The sequence below is a fragment of the Phragmites australis genome, chromosome 5 (genome assembly GCF_958298935.1).
Source record: "Phragmites australis chromosome 5, lpPhrAust1.1, whole genome shotgun sequence".
Lineage (NCBI taxonomy): Eukaryota > Viridiplantae > Streptophyta > Magnoliopsida > Poales > Poaceae > Phragmites > Phragmites australis.
Window position 1 is genome coordinate 556,899 of NC_084925.1, and position 18,457 is coordinate 575,355.

General features: G+C 44.3%; 2 protein-coding genes across 5 annotated transcripts; both read right to left on the bottom strand.

The window, feature by feature from the left end:
- Nucleotides 1-7,795: 7,795 nt before the first annotated feature.
- On the bottom strand, nt 7,796-9,601 carry LOC133918196 (protein ROH1A-like). Its single transcript, XM_062361942.1, has one exon. The coding sequence runs from the start codon at nt 9,326-9,328 to the stop codon at nt 8,081-8,083; it is 1,248 nt and encodes a 415-aa protein (XP_062217926.1). The 5' UTR covers nt 9,329-9,601; the 3' UTR covers nt 7,796-8,080.
- A 524-nt stretch (nt 9,602-10,125) lies between these two features.
- LOC133918195 (lysine-specific demethylase JMJ26-like) lies at nt 10,126-18,457 on the bottom strand. 4 transcript variants are annotated; one of them, XR_009909728.1, is made up of 18 exons: nt 18,334-18,457; nt 17,659-17,709; nt 17,420-17,563; nt 16,748-16,884; nt 16,407-16,542; nt 16,194-16,326; nt 16,026-16,089; nt 15,184-15,946; nt 14,110-14,439; nt 12,912-13,541; nt 12,774-12,846; nt 12,605-12,690; nt 12,383-12,502; nt 12,084-12,154; nt 10,985-11,185; nt 10,580-10,828; nt 10,304-10,440; nt 10,126-10,218 (listed from the first exon to the last, which is right to left on the bottom strand). XR_009909728.1 is itself a non-coding variant. In XM_062361940.1 (15 exons), the coding sequence occupies exons 1-15, from the start codon at nt 18,397-18,399 to the stop codon at nt 11,116-11,118; spliced, it is 2,874 nt and encodes a 957-aa protein (XP_062217924.1). In that variant the 5' UTR covers nt 18,400-18,457; the 3' UTR covers nt 10,871-11,115. The 4 variants fall into 4 exon arrangements, 2 of the variants coding, with proteins under 2 accessions (XP_062217924.1, XP_062217925.1); XR_009909729.1 differs by having other exon boundaries at nt 10,304-10,457; XM_062361940.1 differs by lacking the exons at nt 10,126-10,218; nt 10,304-10,440; nt 10,580-10,828 and having other exon boundaries at nt 10,871-11,185.

The window sequence follows — 18,457 nt, forward strand, 5'->3', positions numbered from 1 at the left end:
GTGATCAAACCATAGCATGTCCTTGACCGAGGACACGGCTATCCGGATGGGTTTAACACTCTGCAGAGGTTGTACACTTTACCCACAAGATATGCACAGGCTCCCACCTTAGCAACTGGTGAAGCCGTCATAACAAGACGCAACAACCTCACAACGAAGCCACAATATCCACCCATGGGGCACTAAGATACCAGAAGCTTTAGAAGATTCACGGGAAGGACCACTTAGCAATCCCAAGGTTTTGACATAGCCTCAACAATATCACCAGCCGGACCTTGGGCTACACACTACCCAAGTCTTCTCCTGGTCCCCATTGCCACTACCGGCCTCCGAGTGAGTACCGCACTAAGTCAGAGGGGTTAGGTCAAGTCCTGCCCATACATGCCATGTGGTTGTACGAGTGGATACTAGGTGAGATGTCACAGCGAACTGGTCCTTATATGACCGAGGCAAGAGTCTCCCAGCAAGAACACCACAAAGGCGAACCTTGCTCCAAGGTAGTTCCCACATTCGTGGGGCACCTTGCTCACCCTCGTCAACACTACTCTAGAGTTTTCCCAAGAACACAAGTTTTACATGCACACGCACCAAGCACACATCACTTCATATTGTAAGGCATGATTATCATCTGTAAATAATCTAGTTCTTTCTTTTGAGCAAAGCAATTCTAAGCATACTAGTAAACAAGCATTCATCCAAACAATCATTATAGTTGATGTTGGGATCCTCCTATGGTTTCAACGGAATAAAGGTAACAATGACAAGGCATGGGATAAACAAGCTGGGTCATAACTATTCTAGTATTTCTTAAAAATCACAACTATTAATCTAATCATGCATACTCCTATTGTTTGAAACAACGGCTCTACGGGTTGTATTTAAAAACATAGGATCAACATAATCAACGGTTGTAGGACTTGCCTTCGTTGAAGTCCTCGTCTGCTCCTTCTTCAAACTCCGGGTCCTCGGGGTCTTCCTCGAATGCTCCTTCCTCTAATAATCGCAACAACGACAAATGCACAATCAATCAAACAATTAAAACAATGACCAAACAATTTACAAAAATTATGAAATTGACATGATTGGGTAGATCTCGAATTTAGATGAATATCGGTGGAAGAACTGATGAAAACAGAGTTAGGACGGAGGAGAAACGGGCTTCGGAAGTTTTGCCGGGAGAGAAATTCAGAAAAAAGAAAAGAGGGGAATATTCCAGGAATATTCTGCTGAGTCGGCTCGGGATTGGACTTGGCTCGCGGCTCGGCTCAGACTCGGCTCTGGGATCAGCTCGCAGCTCAGCGGCTCGGTTTCTCGGCTCGGCTCAGACTGTCGGTAGGCTCGGCTCGGCTTCGAACGGGCAGCTCGGCTCATCAACCAGGGGGGCCACACGTCAGCTACACAGAGGGGAGAGAGATAAAAGAGAGAGAGAGAGTGGAGAGGGGCGGCTCGGGCAGCAGAGAGAGAACGGGAGGGAGAGAGAGGAGAAGGGGTGCGGGTGGCGGCGGCGCTGGCGCGGCAGCGGCGGCGGCGGAGCGTTGGCCGGAGGGCGGTGGCGGCACACCGACGGCGGATCCGGCTGGCGGGTGGGGAAACGGCTTCGGCCCGGCGAAGGAAGAGCGGCGACGTCCGGGCGACAGAAAGCGGCGGCGGCCGGCGACGAGAAGGACCCAGGTACGCCCACGGGGGGGGGGAGGGAAAGGAGGGAGAGGGAAGAGGAGAAGGGTTGCGGGGCGAGGCTCACCGGCGGCGGCGCTCGGAGAGAGGCGGCGGGGTGCTCGGAGGGGCTCGGGGAGAGAGAGAGTGTGAGTGAGGTGGGTGAAGGCACTGTTCACCGCCTTGTATAGGGGCGACGACTGAGCGGGCGCGCGGGGCGAGGTGGCTCAGGGCGCGAGGCGATGGCGTGAGGCGCGAAGTCTGCCGACGAGCGGCGACGGGACGGCGCGGCGCGGCAGCGGCGGTGGCAGTCGGGTCACGGGGAGAGAGAGAGAAGAGAGAGAAAGAGGGGGAGATGGGGATAACTTTTAGGGATTTGACAAACCTACCCCACTTAGGAAAATCTCGTCCTCGAGATTTGAGGTTCTTCTTCGAAGAGGTAGGGGAACTCCTTCCGAAGATCATCTTCACGCTCCCAGGTAGCTTCAGCCTCAGTGTGGTTGCTCCACTGCACTTGACAGAATCTGACCACAGATCTTCTGGTTTGTCGCTCTGTTGTATCTAATATTTTTATTGGTCGCTCTTGGTACCGTAGGTCCGGTTGAAGGTCCATCACTTCTAACGGTACTTGCTCTTCAGGAATCCTTAAGCACTTCTTCAACTGTGATACATGAAAGACATTGTGAATGTCTGCCATTTCCTCTGGAAGTGCGAGACGGTATGCTACGGCACCTATCCTGTTTAGTATCTTGTATGGTCCAATGTATCGAGGTGCTAACTTTCCTCGAATCCAAAATCTTCGTGTGCCTCTTATCGGCAATACCTTCAGATACACATGATCTCCCACCTCGAACTCAAGATTCCTCCTCCTAGTGTCGGCATAACTCTTTTGTCTGCTTTGAGCTGCTTTCAGATTTTCTCTTACTTTGGCTACATGCTCTTCAGCCTCCTTTATCAAGGCTGGCCCATAGAGACAGCGTTCTCCGACCTCGGACCACATAAGAGGGGTTCTGCACTTCCTCCCATATAATGCCTCGAAAGGTGACATCTTCAGACTTGTCTGATAGCTGTTGTTATAAGAGAACTCTGCATAAGACAAACTTTTCTCCCAATCTTTTCCATACGTGAGCACACAAGCTCTTAGCATATCTTCTAGGATTTGATTCACTCTTTCTGTCTGCCCATCGGTCTGTCGGTGATAGGCCGAGCTGTAGTCCAGCTTGGTTCCTAGGGTGGCATGTAGGCTTTTCCAGAATCTTACAGTGAATTGAGGACCACGGTCTGATACAATTCTACTTGGGACACTATGAAGCTTGAGGATATTGTCCACATACAACTGTGCTAGCTTGTCTCCTCCATAAGTTACTTTTACCGCTATAAAATGAGCTAGCTTGGTCAGACGGTCTACTATGACCCATATAGAATCATGTCCTCTCTGAGTACGGGGTAATCCCACAACAAAGTCCATCCCGATTTCATCCCACTTCCAAACTGGGATAGGAAGTGGTTGCAACAATCCTGCTGATTTCTGATATCCTGCCTTAACTCTTTGGCATATATCACAGCATGCGACAAATCTAGCTATGTCCTTCTTCATTCCTGATCACCAGTATTTTTCCTTTAAGTCTAGGAACATCTTTGTCGACCCGGGGTGGATCGAATAGGCAGAGTTATGGGCTTCGTCCATAATGAGTTTCCTGAACTCTTCTTTCTTAGGAACACAGATCCTATCTTTGTACCATAAAGTTCCTTGGTTATTTACTCGGAATTCAGGTACCTTGCCTTCTCCGGTTTGGACCTTGATTTTTTGTAGCTCTTCATCTTCTTCTTGAGCTTTTCGGAGTTGGCCTTCTAAGGTAGGTTGGACTATCAAGGTATTGACACAACCTTCATTAACTATTTAAAGGTTTAGTCGTTGAATTTCCTTAAGTAGCTCTGGCCTCCCTTTCTGAACTTTTAGATTGTAGCAATGAGCCTTCCTGCTAAGGGCATCTGCTACAACATTGGCCTTACCTGGATGATACTGGATATCCAGATTTTAGTCCTTAATCAATTCCAACCATTTTCTTTGCCTTAGGTTTAAGTCTGGTTGGGTGAATATATACTTCAGACTCTTGTGATCCGTAAATATCTTACACTTATTTCCAATTAAATAGTGTCTTCAGAGCTTAAGGGCATGCACTACGGCTGCTAGTTCCAAATCATGGGTCGGATAATTCTTCTCATACTCTTTTAACTGTCTAGATGCGTAGGCAACTACCTTACCATCTTGCATTAGAACACATCCTAATCCTTGCCTAGAGGCATCACAGAATACCGTGAAATCCTTGTGAATATCTGACAAGGTTAGCACTGGGGCTATGATTAATCTACCTTTTAGCTCTTGAAAGCTCTTCTCACAAGCCTTGGTCCACTGAAAGGGTTTTTCCTTTTGGGTCAGCTCAGTCATAAGTTTTGCTATCTTCGAGAAACCTTCTATGAACCTCCGATAGTATCCTGCCAGTCCAAGGAAACTTCTGATTTATGTTACGTTAGTCGGCGGTTTTCAATCCGTGACTGCTTTAACTTTAGCAGGATCCATTGCTACTCCTTCCGTTATAACGTGTCCAAGAAAAGCAACTTTCTTTAGCCAAAATTCACACTTGTTAAATTTGGCATAAAGCTCATGGGCTCTTAATCTTTCCAAGACTATTCTTAGGTGGTGTTCGTGCCCACATCTTGCCTCATCCTCACATCTCATACAACTCACATCATTATCATTGTGTTTGTAAATAATAAGTAAACTCTAAGCTTATGAACAATGGTTGCACTATCGCTCAACTTCTACCGAGCACCTATGCATTGCTAGATATTTCGAATAACTTTTAAGTTAGACATCAATAATATTATCAAAGTTACAAAGGTATAGACCATCAACAACTCAAGGTAGAGGTAATGCAAAACAATATAGGTTTTACCCATATAAACCTGACATCAACATCGCTAAACATACATACCTACATAAGCAATAACTTATCAATTTAGACTACATTATTTTCAAATAAAAAAAGTGCAATATGCTTAGATGCTTGTCTTGCTGCTCTGGCGGTTGCCTGATACTGCCCGCACAACACTCACAAAACTCAGGTAGTTCGATGTCGCCTTCACTCGCTTGGACCATCGGCGTAACGCTCTCTAAACAAATCAAGAATGCAATGCATAAATAATCAAACGATGGAAAAATGTACGTATGATGCATGATTTAATATTAATAGAGCGTTGTGTTTCAAAAATATTTACAAAAGATCGCTAAAAGATTAGAATTTTAAAATTTGAATCTTTGGACAATGTTACTTAAGTACATACATCTTTGAATGAATGGCGGTCAGGCCGGCGTTGAGGTTACATTATCAAAATTTCTTTCAGAAGGATCTTTCAAAAGCCACTGTGCCCCTCATGTCTGAAACTTTTTGTGGATCGCTCTCTGCAAGTTACTTTGTTGCATCTTCATTTCAGGAAGTTACATTTGCAGGTATTTTAAGCCCCCCCCCCCCCCCAAATGTTGGATTTGAGCGAGCACAAACAAGCGGTTTCTGAAGCAGTACTAAGCATTGGTGTTATGCAATTATGCACACGCACAGTGTCTAGGTTTCCCCAATCCCAAGGAAATGGCACACGATCGATCATCTTCTGGCATTATGTGTTAGATTGTAGTAAGTACTCTGCTATTCTTATGCAACGCAGCCGGGAGAGAGAGGAAAAGGAGCAGGATCCGTAGGCTTCCAGCATTTTGAGCCTATCAATTTTGAGCTGAGGTTGAAGGATGGTGCAGGCTAATTTGATGTGCAAAGCAAAGCTGGTTGGTGCGTTGCAACTCAGAGAGTGACTTTATTTGTATACTTTGGTCCTGGAGATGAGCTAAGGACATCATTGTCTGACCGTGCAATGCAAGGTTAACTTGGCCCTAATGATCAGATCACACATAGCTCTGCGTCTGACTTTTGCTAAGTGTTGTTATCATTGATGTACAACTTCTCAAAACTAGGAATAGCTTTTTTTATCATATGGATAGCCAATACCATAGGAAGATTCTATTCCCTGCTTGTAGCAACTAGCACAGCATTCGGTTTCTCCTTTTCAAAAAGAAAAGGAAAAATACTAGTAGTGTTCAGGTAGTATAGCTTCAGGATTGCTGTAAGATTAGTCGTAGAATACTATTTTGATGAAGGAGAGCGCTCGGTTCTTTCCCCTGCTTAATCTCGACCGCGGGAGATGGATCGGACGACTCTCAGCTACGTCAGGGGTCACTACCTGATTGGTTATAGAGTTCTACGCATCATTTCTTTTCGTTTGAGTTTCCAAGTGTTCAATGCACAGATATGTTAGTTAATGTTTGTGTTGTCCAATTTGAGCTGTTTTATGGACACATATGATTTATATGTGCAGTGCACGATCTGATTAATTTGAGTTCAGCCTCCAAGTCAAGCTTATGCTGTTCACCCCACACAAATTTTTTTTTTCGAAAGGAGGCAGGAGTTCACCCCACACAATTATTTGTTTGGTATCCTGGGATGGTTGTGGGCTTCTTGCGTGTGGGTGCCGATATTTCACTTGGATATAAGCGATTGTTGTGTTTAACAATACATATAGTTTCATAAATTTAGGTGGTGATTTGTTCTGTTCTTGTGTAATTACTATCATGTTGGCCTTTAACTTTTTCAATCGGTTGGATTGCCCTCTGTTCTACACGTGGATTAGATACCATGCAATTCGGACCATGGATCCACTATTCTGTAAGGTTACCTTAGCATTTGATAATTGTATTGTCTTGTTGATTTAGTGATGTTTCTACTCTTTATGTAAGGTTAACAGATATTTGAATACTGGCCTGCAAGGGGAATGCTACAGATCTTACAAAGTTAATATGCTCCTTGTTTCAGGCACAGACTGCATGCCCATCAGGTTGCGTTTGTGGTCAGCAACCAAACTGGAAAACCGAGGAACTTTCGTTGTTTTTGTGGAGCGACTGTTCAATTGGGAGATAGTGCTAAAAAAAGGCGGCAATAACTTTCGAGTATCCTGTTACTGAAAGCATGGCCAAGGAGTTGCACCGGATGATACGGAGGATACTATCCAGAGACGTAGAATACTATCCAGCTGAGCTGAGTTGTTGAACTAATCTGATGGAGGAGGAGGAGGTGGTGACAATTGACAAAGTGTCAAGGTCTCACAGCTCACTTGGTGCTGCCCCTTGATGGCCTGCACATCTCATCTCTGCCCAGTGCTAGGTTAGGTGCTGGCCGATTTGAGTCAATCGTTTGATTCGATTGCATCAACGAATTTTCAACCAGTACTTTGGGTTTTATCCTATTGCCATGCCTCCACCGATTGGACCCCTTTTGGAAGCCAAAAGCAAGTTGAGGGAGTTTAGGTTCGTTTGTTTCGTCTTCTGTTTCTAGTTTTTCTACTGTTAGAAGTCAGAAATCAAAACTTAAACAAATAATACTCTCATTCGTTTAAAAAAAGTAGGTGTATTTTTTTTAAAGTTAAACTTTATATACTTGACTAACATTTAATTAAATTATAAGAATATTTAGTGTATAAAAATTATACAACTAGATTCACAATTTAAAATAATTTTATACTATATATGTTTTGTAACTATAAACGATATATTTTATGAGAAAACGTTAGTCAAAAATCAACTTTGAAGATCGAGCCCAAAAGAAATACGAATACTATTTCTGAACGGAGAAAGTATTGTTGAAAAGTAAATTCTAAGAAGTTATAAGCCCGCTTCTGAGAAAATGAATTAGAAACTAATAAACTAGTTGAGAGTGATTTTTTTTAGAAGTGATGTGTTGAGAAGTTAAAATTTTATTGTAAAAAACAACTGTTAAAATCTAAAAACAGTTTTTAAAAAAACAAAAACACATCTTTTTAGAAAAAAGAAAAACAGAAGCTCAAATAAACACCCAGTTGTTATCCCCTGAACAGAAGAAGGAATTGGATGAAAGACGCGGTCATCAGAACACAAGGCTTGTCAGGTCAATTGCAAGTTGCAGCTGGTCCAACTGGTTTGTGTTACAGTTGCAGAGATCAAAGCTTGCTGGTCTACCACACTACACTAGCAGCAATATTTGGTCAGAAGAAGGTGCATGAATCAACAAAAGAAGAGAAACAAGTCAATATTTTTTCAAGAAGAAAGAAACACGAGTTCATACGACAATCTCTTCTCCTCTGCTCTTCAGCATTCACAGCAATACGTACACACAATAATCCAACAAGATGTTAGTTTTTACAGGCACATCGATCTACAGGACTGGACACACAACAAGTTTTTGCAGCACAAATCAAAGAATGGAAACAATAATTTGACCCCCACAGCACACTCCCTAGTTAAGTAACTGCCAACGACCATCCCGGGTTTTCCTTCGCCGGTGCTGCCTCAGAAGGAGTGGTGCTGCGGCGGCGGTACGCCGGACGCGGACGCCGCGGCATTGCTGCTGGCAGTGCGCGGGACGTGCTCCATGCAGCGCACGACCTCGGCGCGGCAGGCGACCACGCGGTGGAACACCGCGCGCACCTGCCGCTCCAGAGGCGCGAGGCCGTCCTCCAGCGCCCGGCACGCCGCAGCGAGCTCCTCGGCCTGCTCCGTGACCTCCCTGGTGCGCTCCTCGCTGACGATCGCCACGGCGGCCTGTTCGTCCTCTTCCTCCTCAGCGATCTCCTCGAGCAGGCTGTTTAGGTCTCGCGCGGCGCGCTCCACGGCCTGCATCTCGGCGAGGAGCCCTGCTGTGGCAGCAGAACCGGAGGACGACCCCTTCTTTTCCCTCCGCCTCCACTCCTCCGCGATCCGATCCTGGAGCGACGACATGGGCACCGCCCACTGCGCCTGCTTGGGGGGCGCGACCGGCGGGCTGATAGCCGCCGACGCCCGGTCCTGGCACGGCACCGCGGCGACAAGCGCCCACATGGCAAACACAAGGACCGAGCTCATGGTGTACAGGGCCAGACCGAGCCCGCATCCCGCTCCAGCGGCGGCGGCCGCGGGGACCTGCGGCGGTGGCGCGAGGTGCGCCGCCATGGCGTTCATGTGGCGCCCCGCGGACCAGTTCTTGGACACGCTGACGGAGAGAGCCCGCATGGTGCGGGAGGAGGGGGACGGCGCGGTGGCTCCGGCCTTGGCGTCGTCGGGGAAGATCCTCGCGATGGCCCTGCGCGCGCGGGCGAAGTGGGCGCGGTGCAGCGCCGGCGCGAGGAGGCAGGACGCGGCGGTGAGCGCGGCGCGGTGCGCGCCCCGGAGCGAGGCGAGCGTGAGGGAGGCCGCGTTGAGGACGTCGAGCATCTTTATGGAGCGGTCGAGGAGGTCGGCGGCGAGGCGGTCGGCGGGCGGCCTGGAGACCGCGGCGGCGACGGGGGCGAGGGCGAGGACGGCACGGAAGGCGTCGGAGGAGGAGAGGACCGCGTCGAGGAGCTTGGAGAGGAAGGGGAGGGAGAGGACGGGGCCCTGGGGCTGGGCGTGGGAGGAGAGCGCTTCGAGGCGGTCGGCGACGTGGGCATGGAGGGCGTGGAGGGCGAGGAGCTCGTCTTCCTGCGCGGGGTCGAAGGAGGCGACGGCCGTTGCGCTGCGGCGGAAGCTGAGCATGCCGAAGAAGCCCATCCCTGTGGGCGACGGCGGGTCGGCGGCGGCCATGGTGTTCTCGGTGGGCTGCTTTGTCGTCGTTGTCGTTGGAGTGGAGGGAATGGTGGGGAAGCGCCTCCGGGTTCGCCATTGATATATACGGCGACGAGAGACAGACGTGGGGCAGGGCAGTTAGTCCATTGACATGTGGGGCCCGTTGTCTGTGTGGCTCCACGTGTCAGTGACGGAAAGAGGGAAAAGATGTAGTGACTGGTGCGTGAGGAGGGTGGACTGACTAGACTCGTTCGTTGGATTGGGAGCTGACTTGGTTGCCTCCCACTCCTCTCCTCTCCTCTCCTCTCCTTTCCTAGGTAGGCTCATCACTTCCAAACATGCAAACTCATTATATAAATGCATAGTTTATAACTAAAGTTTAGAATCATTGGCTATACGTAACCAAGAACAAAAAATATTTGTGATTGGACACACGGGACGGATCTTCCCTTCGTCTTCTTTTCCTCTTGATCAGTTAAAAAAAAAAAACTCTTGATCAGTTGGTTAGGGTCGCCCGTAGTAGTCAGCTTGCTTGGGACTCGGGTACTGCTCTTCAGCCTAATCTTCTTTCTTTCCTGTACTAAATCATCTTTAACCGTTTTTTGTTAGGACGTAGATTTTTTTTATAAAAGACTTTTCATTCTCTTCAGTGCTCCAACGATTTTTTTTCACAATTTCTAGCATGAAGTGATTCTTAAATTTATTCATTTTAGAATAAGATTCACTCATTTCTCTTCAAGAATTACTAAGAAAGGAAGTTACTAGAAATAAAAAAAATAAACTAATATGAAAAAAAAGAAAATTAGGAAAAAATAAAATGAATGAAATATGGTTGGAGATTCTCAAATTTATTCTCTTTAGATCGAGATTCTCTCTCCTTTCACTTCACGAATTCCTTCAAATAGAAGCTGTTGAAAATAAAAGAAAATAAAATAATATGAATAAAGAAGAAAATTAGAAAAAAATATAATTAGAGATGATCTAAAGTCTTACTGTATATTCACTCCAATCATCTCCGCGACCTGCCGGCCAGTCGTGGCAGCTGTTAGCCGGCCTGTAAAGAGCATCAGTATGATATTCCTACCCAACGCTAGCCATTTCAGCTCTGCACACCTCACCAACGCCTGTCTCTGTATATACACAAGTACTTATCAAAGTGACAAAACATTAATTTCAGTCTCGACAGCATAAATTGACAAACGAATATTATTATTGCCGGGCAGTCCGATCCAGCGTAGATAACGTGCTGATGGCGTACTGGATGAATACCTTCATTGACTTGGCATGCTGCGACCCAAGACAAAACCATCGCGGTCGAAAAATTTACAGCACTGCATTGGCTGGCTACTTAACACGTCTTTTACCGAGACCGAATTGATCGATCCATCCATCCATCCATGATGTGTTATCCGGTTAAACCAGTGAAAGTGGCGAGCCATCCTCTGCCCATCTCCATGACCGGCTTGCCCAGACACGCCACGCGCCGAAGTCAAGACCAGGACAGATGCATCACAAGTACTACATGAATAGGTCGTTAATAATTAGCAAAAGAACACCGGCTTTTCTTTGCACGCACATAGGATAGATAACATGCGAAACACATGATCAGCAAAGCATGATTCACATATAAAGCTACAGACAGAGCTGGCTAGCTTACAAGTTCTACCAGCTTACTTGTTGTCAGACTACTTGCAAAAGCACCAGTTCAGTTACACAAAAGCAGCTTCATCTATATCAAAACATGAGGCCACAGAGAAATCAGGCCTAAAGGCAACGACAGTGCGCTTGTGCTACACTTGACATGGTCATTTCTCGTGCACCTCCACCTCTGCAGCTTCACTCGAGCTAGGCTCATCTTTAGCTTCATTCCTCACACTGCTTAGAGCAAAACCCGCTCATTAATATCTTTGCAACCAACATCAGTCATTTGTAAGAAACTACAACTGAAGGTTCGCATAAACTATCAAATTTAGCCTATTTAATCATCAATGCAAAGAGGTATGAAAAATTAGGATATGGAGCAATTTGTAAAACAACTTTGAGAACTGTCAAAGCAGAATTTGCATGGCAACAGCACCAAGCAGCACAGGAGCTGTTACAATGTTTTGACAAGACTGATAATCTACAGCCTGCACAACAGAACAGTTTTCATATTGTTGCAGAGATGTTGTGTTTTACCTACTGCATTTCTATACAATAAAAATCAAGATAAATTGCTAAACAGATTTGTTTTGCAGAACCAGCATCAAAGGATTTCCAGTCATGCATACATTTCCAAATAGGCCTTCTGCAGTACACATGAACACTAATGGAGCGTTTCTTTTATGTTCAGATATCTTCCCCTCATGGATCAGATATGTTTATGCAGGACACTACATTCTAAAAGTGAAATATAGTGGAGTGCCTAGACAAATGGGGAAACCATAAAGCAATGCAAAATCAGCCAAAAAGAAAACAGATAAACAGGACGCAAAATATACAAAACAGATATATATATATATATATATATATAGCAGTCCTACAAAAGCTTGCAGTGCCCAAAAAAAACTCCAACAAACAATTAAGCTTGAGAAAAATAGCATTAAGAATTGAAGCTTAAGCTGAAAACCTAAATTTTAAGTAAAATGAGATATTCAAGAAAGAGGCTGATACATGAGCTCTCAAGATGACTAAACTGAAATGAGTACAAATGCATTGTTTGTGCAATCACTGTGGGAAGATAATCAGAAAACAGAAGCAAACTGAGACAATACATAGAGTTGGTGCCACCAACCTTTCCTTACAATCATACCCACTGACATCCTTAATGGCTTGGTTGAGAGCATGAAGAGCTATCTTCTTTACCTGGTAATTTAGTTTCACAGGACACATACGGAATTTTTAAATTTTGTTTGAAAACACAACTAGATAAGAATGTCAAAATAGTAATGATAGAACTCTTTATATCAAATTGATATGTTATGCACAAGAGTAGTTAGTATGTGATGATAATAAGTCATATTGATAAACAAAGGACGGTTCATTATGGATACAGCACGTTATAAGAGGGTATGAACAAAATGATTGTTAGACCTCTAGTTTATCTTCGTTCACCCTATGCCCCTTCGGAAGCAGGCGAAATTCTTCTGTCAGCCTGATGCACTCTTGCACATTTTCCGGTGAAACAAAATCAAGTGCAACCTTTATACATGACTGCAATAACAAAAGAGTTGCTCAGATAATATCAATTATTTTGATTCACAAGGATGGCCCAACAGCAATGTGGCAACTGTTTCCACTTCTGTAATACCATACCTTCAAATTTCTGACTTGGTGGGGACATCCTGCTGGGATAAATACTGCCTCACCAAGCTTCTGTTCAAATGTCCAAGGTTCAATTCCTGCAAATGCAGTTAGCAAAAAACAAGGAAATAATCAGTAAGGGAAATTTCAAGTTCCAAAGACTTCAGTATGCTTAACTGACCATATTCTTCCTTAAGCCTTTTCTTGTGCTCATTTGTTAGATAGAAGCATTGATCATGTATAGGATGAGCAACCTGCAAACATAAGAGTCGGATGTCACAGTTGATTCCATGGTCAAATAGTAAGCGGAAATAATCACCTGCTTCACTGGTCCATAATTACAATGCCTGAACTCCTCTGCATGCTTTATTAGATAATCATGTAGTTTGCTGACATCTTCCCGTCTGAAGATATCCCACAATGCACCACCCTCTGACTGGTTCCCCTCTACTAATAGGGCCTTATCGTCTTTTGGCTCAAGAGATATGGCAATTGCACCCACCTTAGGTTCACATTGTCCCTCAACATCATTTGGAGATCCACTTTTATCTTCACTGCTGGAACCATTTCCAACCTTCTCTCCCCTGTTGGTTGTGCAGAAAGAATATTCTGCTTTCCCTTCAGAAAAAGAAACATCCATATGATCTGCATCGCTTTGATTGGAGACTTGTCCATTTGCCTCAGTCAAGTTTCCCTCAGCTTCAACTGCTACCACAGCTTTTTGAACACCTGCCTGCTCCTCCGATGCAACATCTAGTACTGACCGCCTCATGTTTGAGCCACTTTTCAACCCTTTACGTCTTGCCCTCATGGTTGATTCAGGATCTGTTTGTGAAACTTGGCAATTTCCATTCTCTTCCTTTTTGCTTAAGCTCTCTTTCTTTCTCTCTATAGCTGTAATCCTTTGGACTTTGAGCTTTATTTCATCAGTATGCGTTAGGATATTGACCTGTGTACACAATAGGAAACATTACATCATTTGTAAAACTGTACAAAAAACAGCAACCAACGACAAGACATCAAATCAGAGAAATAAAGCAATGATATAGTTGGGTACAGCGTGTGGCAAATACATCTTCATATTTGAGATTAATGTTTCTAGATCCCCCCCCCCCATAGAAGCTATTATATCTAGAATTTAAAATAAGGAGTGGTGCTCACACCAGAAAGCAACAAAGACTGAATTCAAGCCTAGAGGAAATTATCAAATTTTCACATGAAATTTTTGTAGTTGATCTATAATTTCAATATTTCAGGCAGTGTTTAACTCCATTACAAATTGTTTGCATTTGTAATAAATTCTAAAGAGGCTTGAAATATCAAAATTATAAACGACTAAATCCCAACAAGAGAACAACTTACAGCACATAGCAATAGCCATGGGCAAGTTCCATAAGTAGAATGCTGGGATGCACAAAACAGTATTAACTATGTGTAAGGACAAAACATTCAAATGGAATATGATACTTATCAAAAAAAAAAATGCTAGGAGGCACAAGCAGTATCCATAAATTTACCGCATCAGACATGTCACAATGAATCTTGGTAACAGAATCACCAATTCCCAACTCTTGGGCAACACCGTAAGCAATATAAGTCTTTGGACCAAGGTCTGGCTTTTTAACATTTTCGGGCAGCTTCACTGCCAGATTGAGAGGGCCAGATTTAGGGTCTGTGTATTCACGAAATGGCAAAGCAGACATGAATTCAGTATTATGTCGTGGCAGTCGATCCTCAAAGGAGCTATGTTGTGGCCAATCTTTCAGCTTAAGTAACACAGGCAGATCCTCTGGGCCAACAGCTCCACGGGAATATCCATCAAAAAACATATGAATATTAATATCAACCTGCATTTGGGGTAATGGAAGCAACGTTAGTGTAAAATTTTTCATTTCAAAATAAAAAAAATCACATCATGGGAACACATCATAGTGGTACATCAAATTAATACATAGATCTCTTTTCAGATTCTACAAAATATAGATCTCAGTTTAGATTTCAAGAGTGGCACAGACAAACAGAGTTCATCCTCTACATATTCTTATACAATAAATCCACAATATGTCTCTCTTAATCTGCTTTTATAGCTTTGCCATGTCATTTTAACATGAGCTAGGAGGTCATTTCATGGTTTTTAATCACAGCCATCAATGTCGGTTCTGCTTGGGTGAAAGCAACGAGGGACATGAAAGGTTTGCAGCAATACAGCCACCTTCCTTCCACAAGTAACGAATATCCATGATCCCTCCACACCATCCTGCTTTTCACATTCCCCACCTGGTCCTAGTTCTTGTTCTTCCACCCAACATTGATTTCCTTTCTCACATCTCCATGTGGAAACTGACAACCAACGCTCTTAGTTCTAACTGTGCAAACAAAGGTATAGATAGCAAGAAAAAACAAAAGTATTTCTTCCTTCAAATATTTGGAGGAAAATATTCTATGGCCACATTTCAACAAAAGCACCAATTTTCCAACCCTGATACAAACATACTCAACAGCATTTAGTGACTGCAGAAGACAATCTGTACATCTAGCAATCCTTAGCAATGTCCACATACTGATAACAATAAGAAAATAATGTCACATACCTCACACCACGTCAAACATTCAAGAGCAATAACTGAGAGTCGCTCATCTTTCTTTTTGTCTCTCTTTTCTCGTAAGGCCCGCCACATAACCATTGGTTCCCAGCTCAATCCAGAAGTCAATGCAAGTGTATCACGGACAATAACAGGATGACCCTTCAACCAGTGCTCCTGGAAATGATCCAAACTTCCATTTTGAACGTCTCTAGCAGTTGGACAATATATGTGGTTATCATGGGAGTTCTCTCTACAAGCTGATTTCCGTGATGTTGCATCGTTCATGTCACTGGATTCAGTGAAGCAGGAACATTTTGAACCTCCCAACTCCAGCATTGTTCCATTGTTGACCACTGAATTGGCTTTCTCCAGTAAGTCAACAATAAACTTCTCCTCAAACAAACACTTAAGTTCAAGAAGAGAACTTCCACAACCACCAAATTCATTCGGTGGGCAAGGTATGCTTCCATTGTTATTTACCCTCCATTGTCTCAAATTAGGAGTGTGGTCCTCAGAAGGAACTGCACTATCTATCAACATGTCATTATGTCCATCAGAAGGCTCTTGACTTGCAACTTTATCATCACTACTTCCATGATGCAAATCTTCCTTGCCTCCAGCATCAGGTAGGCTAGTAACCTTGCCACTAGTGACATCACCAACAGGAGTAAGGCCTTGACGAAGTTCCCGGCAGCAGCTGAGGCAGAGATCGTAGGAGCATTTGCTGCAACTTCTGTGGAAGTCAACAATAGATGTCCTGCACTTGTCACTGATACAAGGAAAACAACAATTAAACACTTGAAGAAACAAATAATTTACATATGCTTGCTAAGTAAAGCAAGACCAACCAGTATATCCGTTCGTCGCTTTCACACTTAACTAGAGGAACCTCCATTTTGCCCGGATCAATTCCTGCAATAAAAGCAAAATTAGGAATAGCAGAACCAAATAGAGTAATGAGTAGCAACCATGTTCTTAAGCTAGAAATCCAGAAACTGACAATGCAATCCTACTACCTCTAATCGAGGCCTCAACACTTCTCTCTAGCATCTGCTCTTGGTGAAATTCTTTCAGCCAAGGGAGCAGAAAGCGCAGAGCACGCGTAGAGAATTTAATTTTATCTTCTACAGATACACTCCATTCATTAGCCTGTGGAAAAAGAAACATTGGCAAATAAGTAACACCGAGGCCAGGAGATAAAATGGAAATGAAGCAAGAAAAGGGCAAACCTTTATCTCGGGAGACTTCTTACCCCTCTTGGAGCTGACTCTGGTAATGTCTCCCCGCAGACAAGCCTTACAATTACAATTGTTGCGACAAACTGGGCAATTATTCACAAAATCATCCTCTGATAAATGTGGATACCTGTTTAGGCCATGCAAAACACAAACAGTGAACATCTTAATAGCAAACACATAGAAGTAAACTGAAATTGGCACCAGTACAGTGACTGAAAGTAACATGCTACAAAATTGGAGATCAGACAAAACCAAAAACGTCACTGTACAAAAGCAGGTGCCCAAATGTAATCTCAGGTGATCACCACGAATGTTTTTAGAATGGCACAAACCAGCGTTTAATGCACTTCACACAGTATCTGTATCTCCTATTTGCTCCAATGCAGCGCAGGCACCGTACAACTCTTCCGCTATCGTTCCTCTGGCACTGATGGCACATGGTTGAATTGCCATAGATCTTTCTTGTCTTCTGCAAAATCCAGTAACCAAAGTATACCACGCATGGCCACATAGGAAACAGTAAAGCGGGTACCCTGAAATGTCGTGCTTCTGATACAAAGTGCATAAAACTATCATACGGGTAAAGATGTGGAGCAAGAATGTGCACCAAATGCCAGTAGAACAGACAATGAACAAACCATGCTTGCGACCAAAGCAAAAACTACATAAAGGAATCCAATGCAAGCACCCGATATACACGGTGTATATAATATTTTTTGTAGCTTAAGACATTGCATATGCAGTGTATATAATACTTCTCATTCCACATTGTATACATGGTGCATATAGCAATAATGTGGGTAGAGATGTGGAGCAAGCATGTGTGCCAAATGCTAGTATAATGGACAATGAACAAATTATGTTTAAGAGCAAAGCAAAAAAAAGATACATAAAGAAATCCACTGCAAGCAACCTTCATAGCTTAATCAATAATTACGTTCAGAAACATTTCGCTGCTGCTGATAACTCAAAGCAGGGTCGATGAGAAAGATCAAAATCTTCACCTCAGGCTCCTGTACCACTTGAACATTCCGCCTCTCCCGAGGCCGCATGGTCCTAGGCCCAAGAGAAGAAGGGTCAGCAACAGGATCCTTCCTGCGCTTTCTCGTCGTTCTTGAGGCCTCAGCTGTTCCTTCTGCGCCATTCTCCTACAACAGGAGAAAGAATCAATACAAGAGCTAACAATGTCAAAGGCTATCTATTTCTGTTTTTTTTTTAGAAAATCATGCAAGAAAATTCTGACCTTAGCAGGAGCCTGCAGTATCTCCTCGTTGCCATTTTCCTGGCTGTTTCCCTGAAACTCATGCAAAACAAAATTAAGCGCATCACCCAAAAACAGCAATCTATTTTTAAAAAAAAAATCTAGAACCATAGCAAGAGGAAAAAATGGCAGGGGAGTTGAGGGAGAATTTGTAGAGTGATGACGCTCAATCCTTCCCCTCTACTCCTTAACACGCTGTAGTGCATTCCAACAGCACATCAAGCAAAAACAGTTAACCAGCTCAGTCAGGAACGCCTAAGCTTAAGTGAGATACTATAAGATCCAAAGCAATACTATAAGCTTGCGCAAGCAGAAAACAACAAGGATTGCTCGTGTCCCAATAAGAGAAACAAAATGAAGGCAAATGCAAAGCTCGCAATAATCTCAATGCATCGACCTCTCCACCTCCAGAACCATGTTAAACGAACTATAGCAAAAACGAGAACAGCTCGCACCGGCAGAAACACCAAAGCAAACAGCAGACCAAGCAACGCGAAGCTCCCCAGGATGCTCAGAACAACAACAAAAAAACACTAGGATAAACCCGGACCAAGCCGTCTCCCTCCCCACGAAAGCAGCGCAATACAGGCGACTCGAGTGACGCGCGGCCTCGCTCGAGGGAGGAACCGAGACCTAACAACTCCTGTGCCTATTTACCTTGGTGGCGGGGTCGGCGGGGGCCTTGCGCGGCCTCCGGCCCCCGCGCTTCCGCTTGGGCGGCATCTCGCGTGGTCGAATCGGCGCTGGCGGCGAAGGAGTCGGAGGAATCGCCGCGCCTCGG